Genomic DNA, 11,278 nt, shown 5'->3' with positions numbered 1-11,278 from the left:
AAAAAAAAAAAAAAAAAAAAAAAAAAAAAAAAAAAGCAGCAGCCTCAAGAGACAAGAGGGCGTCAGTTGTGAGAGGTGCTGAATTGTTCATGTCATAGGGGAATAGTTTGGGAATTACTGACCATCTTGCTATAATAATTGTCATAAAAGATGCCTTGTAATTATTGAATGGGAAGATCAAAGTACAGTTTAATCACTTCCTTGTATATTCCAGGAGTCAGTACCTTGGGCTCTGCTCTGGAAAGTTGATCTTACTCCTCTGCCTTTCATAATATACCCTGAAATCTTACAGGGGCTGTCAGAAAATGCTCACTCCCTTTTTGCCACACTGACAAGTAAGGAGTGTTCCCAGACATACGCAAGCCTGACTAACCTTGTTCTATAGGAGCCACATTGCACTGCTGGGGCTGCTGAGTTCACCAGCTTGGGGACCTATGGCAGGACTTACTGTGGTGTCCAAACATCCTCCCTCAGCTGCACCTCAGCCCGCATCGCTTCTTTTGTGTTGTAATCTCCCTGGACCCTTTCTCTACGCACAATCGTTACACCAACCATTTCCAAATCTATCTCAAAACAGCTTCTCCGTCAAGCTGCGGTTCTGACTGCTCAACACCTACAAGTGGGTTACAGGAAGAGTAAAAACTGAGATTTAGTAAGCATCTATTGCGTGCTGCACCACCTGGAAGCATATCTCAACTCACCAGCTCTCTGCAGCCAAGACAGAGCTCCTCCAGCTAATTTGAGCTGAAGGGAATGTTCGAGAAGAGATAGGGTAGCTCTCTGGAGGGAAGGAAAGGCAGAGATCCAGGGGAGGGTCAGGGGAGCAGGAACTCTTGATGGTCTCAGGTGAACACTATCTCTGGGATGCATGAACTCTTTTCAGTCTTTTATTCATCATTCCAATTTCAAGACAGGGGATCAAACTGGCAAGGCTTATGTTAAACACCTAGTCCATATTGCTAGAAAAGGGAAGGTCCCTACTGCCAAAAGCTCCAGCTAGGTGGATCTAATGAGGAGTGAGCATTCTGTAAAGATAAATCAGGCTGGCTTTGCTCACAGGCAGAGAACGGAGACAGGGTAGTGAAAACCACAAACGCTCACCTCGCACCTCGCGAGGCAGTTGTTATCATCACAGCCTGACGCATGAGAAGCCGAAGGGTTTGTAAGTTGCTGGTGAGGCACAGCCTCATCAGTCCTACTGCACTGCTCTGTGCTGCCTCACCAGCCCCTCCCAGCACTATCTCTATGTCATATTCTTCTCCCCCCTCCACACCCCAGCAGCCAGCTGAGAATCCATCTGGGCCCCACCGTGACCGCTCCTGCCTGAGCTGAGGCCCTGCCAGGACTTGCTGCAGTTGCCTGCAAAATTGTCCGAGTGTGTGTCATCTATCCATTAAAACCTTTCAAAGGCTGCATGTCAATAGCGAGACAAAGTTTAAAATTTGCAGCTAGAAAGGCAGAGAAGGCCTCTGCTCATCTTTGAACGGTCATCTTTCATTCCAGCCCATCATGCTTAACCTTCCCTTATATTAATTTGTTAATATAGTATAAAAAGGTTCATTATATTAACATACCTCTTAGCACGGCTCTGGTCTGTTGTGGTTCCTCAAGTGTCCCAATTGCCTCTGTTTTCCTTCATCGCTACCAGGGACCCCTTTTCCATCTTAGCCACTCTGGGGACACTTAAGTACCTTTCGAAGCCCATGTTCAGGATACCCTCCTGAAGAAATTTCCTCTAATTTTACCAGGCTCGATCATTTATCAGTGCTGTGGCTGCACTTTGTATATACTCACATTTATATAATACTGGAAGAGCAAGACTAGGTTAAATATTCATAAAATTTGTATGGTGATAATATTAATTCCACCCAGAAAGTATGGAATGCCAGATATTATGCTAAATTCTTAATATGAATCACTCATATAACCCTCAAAATCCTACAAAGAAGTGGATGCTGTTAATATACAGGTTGAACATTCTTTATCTGAAATGCTTGCGGCCAGAATCATGTTAGAGTTTGGAGTTTCTCAGCTTTTGGAATATTTGCATAGACCAGATGAACAATCCTAATGCAAAAACCTGAAATCTATAATGCTTCATAACCCCAAACTACTTAGGCATCATGTTGGCATTGAAAAAGTCTGGGAGTCAGGAGTATGTGGATTTTTGAATAAGGAATGCTCCATCTGTACCTATATCCCAGATGAGAAAAAAGAGGTGCAGAAAAGTTAATCAACTTTTGTGGAGTTAAACATTAAATAGAAGAGCCATGGTGTTGACCAGTAAGTCTGGCTCCAAGAACCATGCTTTTAATCATCATATGCTACCTTTATTCTTATACTACCAGACTGTGAAAGTTTCTTGAGTGCAAAAGACATAAATGAATCTACATTTCCAGTGTAGGGTTTAGCATATAGCAAAGAAGAAATAAGCTACTGAATGAATACACAAGGGGATGCATTCAAGAAAGATCAAATACCTTTCTCTTTGGCAGGGTCACGCGTGGCCCTGTCTGGAGATGGGCTCCCAAGGTCAGTGTGGAGACCAACCCTTTGGATCTTCTTCGGTGCGACAGCTTGCACTTACCCCAAGTTTCTTCCTGATGGCCACTAGTTTTTCAGTGGCTGCAGCCAAGTCTAAATTTGCTTGAGCTAATGCTTGGCGTTTTGGCTCCACGTCACAGTAGACCTGAAAATTCACATGAGTTTAACTGAAGAGGCAACACGGATGCAACAAGAACAAGTAATCATTCATTCTCCTGTTGGCTGGGAGCTGTACTAGTAATATCACTAATTCACTCAGGGATGAGCTCTTTGTTTCTTCACCACAGTATCACCTAAGGAGGAGCAGACATAGCCTTCGTGGGCTCTGTGGGGCCTCCACTAGTTACACGTATGGACTTACAGGCATTGGAGCTACAAGAACTTGGATGAAGTGCTGTCTGTCAAACTTTAATTCAGATACCAGTCTGTCAAAGGTAAGATCAAGCCTAGCTGGTGAGGCAGAAAGTAAGGGTGGAGAAGTTCTCCAGTCACAGTAAGAAAAGGGTAAGACATCCTTACACAATATTATCCACACATTTCTTTTCCAAGTTTTTTTGATTCCCTAAAGAGTGTATTATTTGAATGAATGGTTTAAGAATCTGGGTAGACCGATTTTTCTCCTGGTAGAGAGAACTTCACATCCTACTTTAAGTAAAATACAATGCAGTTGCAGTCTAGCTCTGTGCTCACCATTTTAGTCATGGTTCAAAATGAATATGGGGCACAAGCATCTTACTATGGAGGCCAGGTATGCACTGTAATCTGTCTGAACTCTTGCCGTTGAAAGAGTTCTATCAGAAATACAACTATCAAGAGAGTCCTACTCCTGTGGGCCCCACAGTATGAAGGAAATAATATGATTTTATGAGAATCATTTGGGCAATAATGCCAACTACTATTGAACTTTTTCTCTGCAATGCCATATTTGAATATGACATACAAAAGTGGGACAGCTCTTCAGACCTAAGGGTTATACACTGCTCCCAATTTATATCCTGTAGGCTGAGAAGTACTTGAGATGTAGCTGGCAGACAATAAATATTTGATAAATAAATGACTAAAATGATCGATCATTTCTGTATTGTCTCAAAGCACAATTTTAGATTAGACCATCTGTAGAAATCTATGTGCCATTAAAATACTAAAGCAAACAAATCGTTATTTCCTTATCTCACTATGCCCTATCTTGCTACAAAAGTGGTGTGAATTTTTGCCTTGCAAAAAGGATTTAACTCAGTATCAATTTAGATTTGCACTTATCAAGTCAACACAAATCAAACACTTTAATGTAAATACGAATTTTATGCAGCAAGTTTTCATCTAATTAAATCAAATTAATCTGTGTTCTTTGGTCTGAAGCAGGTAATCATTTTAACCTAAAAAAATTTCCAACGGTTACTTCTTCCTGTTTAGAATTCTGTTAACTCTGATATACTCATGCCTTATTCTTAGAACTACTACATATCCTTTTTCAGAAAATGAAGCATTAAATTATTTCATACTTTTTGCTGATCCATAAAATTGTTGTTTATGGCTTTTGTGACAAGCACCGGTAAACCATCAGATTAGGACTGATACCTCATAGAATTTAATGATATTGATGACCCAGGCACAGAGACCAGCTGCTGCAAAAGATTTGGTCCGAATCAGGTTTGGATTGAACTCTGGGTCTTTCAAGTACTGTTCATTCACCACTTTTAGACAGTTCTCTGGAATGTGCTCTTTGTCGTAGTTAATTAAAGCTTGCAAAAAATCATCAACCTGTAAAGCAAAAAAGACTTACTGCAATGAACCCATTTTGGCTGCAGAGAAAATTCCAAGATCAAAAGTTAAAATCAGCTTTTAGAACTTGTAATACAAAGGCAAAATTGGCAAGCTGCATTTATCCTACTGTTTGACTTTTTCAGTCTTTGCAGTATGAAGTTAGAATTAGCAATGGACACTTTTAAAACCTCTTCTATCCCAGGGTAAAATATTCAGTCCCAGCACAGGAGGTACTCACATTTTGAAGAAAAGAAAGGAAGGAAAGAAATCGCAAAACACATACCAAAAAGCCCCTTTGCTTCACCTTTTTGTACATTAGTAACATTTTTCAAGCCTAAGAAATCCATGTAATTTTCTCCCTCCTACACTTAACTGCTTTCATAATTTTGCAAATAATTAGCAACCTTCCACCTGCTGTTGGCATTGGCTTAGGTATGCCATAACGCCGAGCTCACCTCCAACTTGGCTAGCAAAAGCTCTCAATCTAAAGAACACAAGCAGGTCACATTCAGCAGCTGGGAAGATGGGTTTTTGGCCTGGAGCATTGTCTGTCATCAAATGTAACACAGTACTGAACACAGGACAGAAAATATTAGGATTTTCAGCTTGCCTACTACCTTTCCCATGAAGACTCTAGCTGCTTTCCAACTTCTGTCTTTCGGCACTCTGCCCCGGGGAGCCAGGAGGACCATCACAGCTGCAGTGACATTGGTGACTGCATTTGGGGGGTTGGGAAAGGCTTTCAGTTCAGTGAGGTTGACCTGAAAATCACACACACACACACACAAACACAGGGTCAGGGAAGGTCTGAAGTGCTAAGGTGCAAAGCTGCTCTTTGGTGGCCTCCTGTCCCTCAACATCACATCAGTCTCACTGTAGCAGCTTTTGCCACTTGGGGACTCTACTTTAGTGTCCCAGGGGGAGGGTCTGTGCTTGCTGGACAGTTTTCGGATATTCCAGAAACATCACTGTCCTTCTTTGCCTCCAAGAAAAATGATCTACCAAGTATCTAAGTCCTGTGGAGGCCAGGAAGTTTTGTGAACATACAGGTTGTAAGGTATTTATAGATACTATTCTACTGTGTAGTACATTTGCACTTTAACCAGGCCTTTCCGTAAATATAATTCCTTAGTTCAGTGCCTCTCAGTTTTGTCTTTGTGCTTTACATGAACAAGTAAGAAACATCATTTTATAGCATCTCCCACTGCACTGCAATAACTCTCAGCTGGGTCTATATAGGCTGAATCTTCTTTCCTACACATAATACAGAAAGCTGGGTTTGGGTTGAATTCAGGTACTGTTAGTCAAACTACTTTTGTAAGACCATGAACTCCATGGTACTGGAAGCATTCACAAGACTGCTGGTCAGATATGGCAGGACTGACTTCCCGATGGGAAAAGAAGTTGAACTATAATGATGTCCTCAAAGATTTGTTTTAATTTTAATGTTTTATGAATCCTTCCTTTAAATGTTTCTGGGGCCAGGGTATAGCTCGGTGGCACCATGCCTGTCTGGCAAGCGCAAGGTCCTGAGTTCGATCCCTAGTACTGCATAAAAAAGACTTTTTCGGCCATATTTGCCAGATTTTCTGCTCAATTATTCAAATCTAATAACCTTTAAGTATCACATTTTGAGGAAACCCACAAGCCAAGAAATCATCTTTACCCTGTTCAGTGTATTGAGTGCAGCGGTAGCAGCCACCAGGGCAGGCTCAGCCTTGAGCAAGTCAGCCTCACATTCTCTCTGCTTCTGAGACACCTCAGTCTGAATGGCTGCCACCTAATTAGAGAGAAAAAGCACACAGACTCACACACCCAAATTACTATCTCAGAGGTCTCTACAGAGAAGCACAGATAGACTCAGATGCACTGTTAAGTAACCATTTGTCTATACTCTGAGCAGGTGATGAATTTGTCATAAAGGCTAATTTCCCATCAAGTACAATTTGTATATAAAGCTTTGTGAATACACAAAATGCACAATGACAATCTCAGACCAAATTGATTCAAATGTCAAAGCTCTGAGGGGCTCTGACTCATTTAATTGCACAGTGTCACTAACAACAAAAACAAGATTAAGCAACCATTTGTCTGTTCTTCAATTTTCTTTCACAGAGAATCCTCAACAAGTGAAAATCCAGTAATCTAGACCACAAAATATGCTTGCTAGAATTTTAACCTAGTTTTGCTAACACTGGCTATTCCTTAAGAACAGATGTGAAGCTCTTTTGTTCAACTGGTTGGAAGATATTTTGTTTGATGGTTTTAGATTGTATGCTTAACCATAGACTGGATTTTTATAAAAATGAACCACTGGCTTCTCTGAGGACCTGGGAAGAAACTAACAGATCCATCTGGGGTAATAGTGACACTGATATGCATTCCTCTCCTGTGGGTCCTGTGGCCTCTCTTTAAAGGACAAACAGGGTGCCGCCTCAGCCTCCTGATAACCCATATGATGAGGACACAGAAAAGCCATGGTGGGAAACACAAATCAAACCAATATGAGAAGCTGGGTTTTTAAAAAAATCCTCCTCCTTTTAGGATGCCTATAGAATTCAAATGGCACAAAAATGTGAATTTTTAGTCCGCAGCAGAAATTTGAGTTTCAAAGCTGTGGCACTGAGTATCAGGATCTAGTCACCCCTGGAAGATGGTTCCCGTGGTGACAGTGATTGTGGAATATAAAGTGTGAACAAAAGTGCATTTCTTCAGATGTGTTTGGAATGAGCAGGTTTAACCATACCATAAAATTAAACACTGCTTACAACAAATTATGTTGTCTGCTACAGCTTTATTAGTAGTAATTACCCTTCTCCTGATTAACCATTATTTTGCTGTATACTGCACCTTTTATGAACATAATTGGTTCAGGGTAGATATGTGATCTCCTGCTAATACACACACAGCTACTGTTAATGTAAATAAGAAAACTCTGCATGCTTACTGAGAACCACTTCAAAACCACAATCCTCAAAACTCTCCAGGAATAGACCATGAAAATTCTTAGGAATGCTCTATTTTCAGTGTGCTAGAGAACATGCTCCCAAGGACAGCTTATGAGTTACTTCTCCAGATTTATCTGTCTTCCATGAGGACACAGTGATTACATAAATGCTGTTACCACTTACAATGGAGCCATTGAAAATTATTTTAAATGACTTATGACCATAGATTTTTAGTGGCAGGAGAAACCTAGAAGGGTCCTTCTCTTAATGCTATTTCATGAACCTGGGCACAGCCACGCTTCACCTTTGGATTCCTTGACTATTAATGGACTATTACTATTTTCTGTAATTTTTATAAGCAATATAATCTTGAACATTAAATAAAAACATGGTTGGTCAACTTATTTCTCATTCCATTGCAATACCTCTTACCCTCAGATACAACAACACTAGCATAGTGGAAATTCTGTGTATTTCAGAGGATTCCTGAGCAGCAGGGAGTAACTTTCTCTGCCTGATGGAAGCAGTGGTCAGCAAGGCTCAACCTGGTGAAGGCAGAGAAGCTGTGGAGATGGTCTTGGATGTGTGCTTTCCTGGACCATGGATTTCAAAGCGGAGATGGAGAGAGCTCCATCTTTGGGTATGCCAGAAACCTTCTGCTTCCTATTAGGCCAGAGCTCCTCGCAGATAGAATTTTGTGGTGATGACAAGGAGAGAATAAAATCTCAAAAACTGGTTGAATCGAACTGTATCTACCCAAAATTTATATGTGGAAGTCTTAACCCTCAAGATCTCAGAATGTGACTGTTTGGTGATAGCGCCTTTGCCGAGGTGACGAGGTTAAAGTGAAACCGTAAAGAAGAGCCCTAGTCGATGTCCTCAGAGGAAGAAGTCTGGAAACAGAAGAGAGACCAGGGATGTGTGAGCGCTCACAGAGGAAAGGCCATGTGAGGACAGAACGAGAGGGCAGCCATCTGCAAGCCAAGGAAAAATGTCTCAGGAGAAACCTGCCCAAACAGTCCTGACATCAGCTTCCAAATCTAGGAGAAGATGAACTTCTGTTAGTTAAGTCTCCTAGCTTATAGTATTCTGCTAGTGACAGCTCTAGCAAACTGATACACTGCTCTTACCTGCTTTCATACCACATGACATTCCTGATGGTCCTCCAAAACCCAGATCCACTCACACTTCGAAAAGAAACACACAGAGAAACGGACAACCACTCAAAATCAAGGCGGAGACTCCGTTTTTGAAGGTCTTGCATTAGCACTCCAACTGAGAAGTTGCTTCCACTCATGAGGGTCCTGCCCCACACAAAGAAAGCAGCTGCAAGGAATCATAGGGTGCCTAGAGCTTTAGAATTTGGAGCCGATAAGTCAAGGATGGAAGAACCACCTCACAAGCCTAGTTGGGCTTGTGCAGCTTGAAGCCCCTGACAGCGGTCCTGGATTACTTCATAAATTTAAAGCAATGATTTCAATCTGCTTCTCTGTGTGGGCTATCAACACACGTAGCACGCTGATTGCTAAACTGCAACATTTGCTTAGTCCTAGTAAATGTGGCAATGTGCTTAGTAAATCACACAGCATTACTTTTTAATTACTACTCATGTATTGAGCGTGGGGGGCCCAACTTCACAGATCACAAAGAGTCCGCATTCACTCTCTTTTGTAACTGTATAGTATCCAGCACGGAATACAAGACCTGTAAGGCCACAGTACGTACCCAGGTGTTAATTAATTTGTAACTCTATGTAGTTTAACTGCAAACACATCTTCTTTCCATGATCAACCTATTTAAAATACTACCTTCTGCTATCTCATCTATTTGATTTCATCAGAACCCTATCATTAATTCAAAATACTTTGTTTCTCAAAGTTTTGCTTGATACCCATTTTTTTCCCCCCCAGTGAAATGAAGGTAGTCAAATATCCCTAAGAGCCAATAGCAGGGCCTGACACCCTCTAACGAAAAGCTGAGTTCATACTTGTTTATTAAGCTCTATGGGTAAAATGAAAGTATGTTTTATTTTTACTTCTTGGCATGGGTTACGTATACAAAAGAGTTTGCATCTTTTTCATGTTTAAACAATCTTATGGAACCACCTATCAGACGAATTCTAACTTGCTAGCATCTTTTTCTTACTTTATGAAGATAATTTTACCTTAGGAATTCACAAGAAAAAAATAAAAAAAATACCTGTAGTATCTTTGTCATATTTTAAGATCTCCAAAATGTATCCTTGGTGATAGGTTATGATACAATAATTACTGAAACATCAGACATTTACACAATGCCTGAAAAACACTCCCTGGGTAGAATTAGCTTAGCATAATCACACCATGTGTGATACCTAATTGTTTAATATAATAATATACTTCTAAAGACATTCTCGCTTATCTGAAATACAGTGGAAACATTCATTACCCAAATTAGGAATTATGTGCCTGTTGCTCAGGCCAAATGTGCTTTGATTGTCACAAACTCAAATATTTCACATTTTATTTTTAAAATGCTTATTTGCTGTTTTAATTTTCAATATAGTTTTAAGTACCTGTGCAAGATGAGTGAAAATACACTCAATACCATTAGAAAAAAAGAGATATTCAATTACAAATGAACGATTGGCAACAAGACCAAAAAAACGCAAATATCTTCTGATATCCTAAAATACAACAATGATGGCATAATGGCTACTGTTTCAAAGATTGGGAGAGTGTAAAGAATTTAAAATTTTTAAATAATCTTTTGTCCAAAACAAGAAAATTTTCTCTCTCACATATACATTTAATTTAAAAATATATTTATCAATCATCTGTTTACTGAGCTGCATCTTTTGGGAGATAAGGTACACAAAAATGTCTTTCATTGGGAGCTGAATTTTTGGTAAAATTAAAAAAGATGACAAAAGAAGTTGCATTTATTTTGAGAACTGCTAGGAACCTAAGTACAAAAAACCAGAATCTATATAATCTTAAAAGTAATCATTTCCAACAATAAAACATAATACCGAATGCCAGGGTTCCAACTGAACCAAAAAGAACAAATTTAGCTTAGGACTTAATAATAAACTCCAGTTATATTATTAAAATGCAAAATTTGAAAACCATCTTGCAAAGTGACGGAATGGGCTTTGTTAACAATTGAGTTGTTCCATTTGCCTAAAAACTGAAAACCTTTAGAAACCTCGGAGGTGACTTCCTGACCTTTACTGTATTACAAATAGGCCTGATGTTCAAGATCCACATCCATTATATGCTTGAATGAGCTCAGTATTTATTGTTCTTTCATATCATTAAAAGAGCTAAAAGGTTGGGAAAATGCATAATGTAAAGAAAGGTCAAGTGGTAATCATGGTGTGAAATGCTGTTACATGTGTAACTATAATAATTCTTTAGACTTTATGCTCCCTGGAAAGGAAGTTGTTCAAAATTGTTCACCTATAAAGGTTTATTTTGTGCTAAATATAGCTCACCACTCTAAATGGTGGAATTAGCCTGACCTTTTGCTCCTCAGAGTCCGCGATGGCCTTTTCCTGGCTCACTTTCTCCGTCTGAAGCCCTATCTTTGTGACCAGAGCTTCAGCATCACGATTTCTTAGCTGCAACTCAGCTTCTTGTGAGGCAAGTCTGGCTTTCAGATCTCCCACCTAAAGAAAGGAAAAGTCATTGCTCTGGAGTAACTTGCATGGATAACAACAAAAAGCAGATATAGTTTATTTTTCCCTAACAACAGTTCATTTGTTGATGGCCTCCTCGATTTTACTGTAGTCTCATTTATAAAAATGCAGCCCAATCCTCCCCTCACTGCACTAGAAGAAACAGAATAATGTTTTCAATGTTTTCTTTTTCTTCTTCTTCAAGAAATGCAATGGATTTGTGTTGGCACTAAGCTTACATTTTTCTTTGCTAATTAACCCGTGCACTCAGGGAAACACCAAGTGAGTTCTGTGGCCAAGCAAACACCACACAAACCCCCATGCTTTTCTGGTTCTATGCAGCTTGGACTCAAGGTACAGGGGG

At 40.0% G+C, this 11,278-nt stretch overlaps 1 protein-coding gene across 1 annotated transcript in view; it reads right to left on the bottom strand.

Annotated features, from left to right (window-relative positions):
• Positions 1–11,278, bottom strand: part of Dnah11 (dynein axonemal heavy chain 11) — a 174,595-nt gene that overhangs the window by 87,826 nt on the left and 75,491 nt on the right. The window contains exons 22-26 of the mRNA XM_033757147.1: positions 10,759–10,905; positions 5,975–6,088; positions 4,926–5,069; positions 4,123–4,305; positions 2,588–2,689 (exon numbers count right to left, since the gene is read on the bottom strand). Of these exons, the coding sequence (XP_033613038.1) occupies positions 2,588–2,689; positions 4,123–4,305; positions 4,926–5,069; positions 5,975–6,088; positions 10,759–10,905 (690 nt within the window). The remainder of the gene's footprint in view (positions 1–2,587; positions 2,690–4,122; positions 4,306–4,925; positions 5,070–5,974; positions 6,089–10,758; positions 10,906–11,278) is intronic.

Source organism: Fukomys damarensis, unplaced genomic scaffold, assembly GCF_012274545.1.
Source record: "Fukomys damarensis isolate Sample0158 unplaced genomic scaffold, DMR_v1.0_HiC HiC_scaffold_4, whole genome shotgun sequence".
Classification (NCBI taxonomy): domain Eukaryota; kingdom Metazoa; phylum Chordata; class Mammalia; order Rodentia; family Bathyergidae; genus Fukomys; species Fukomys damarensis.
The sequence above is the reverse complement of the archived record's forward strand: the minus strand, read 5'-3'. Positions and strand labels throughout refer to the sequence as shown.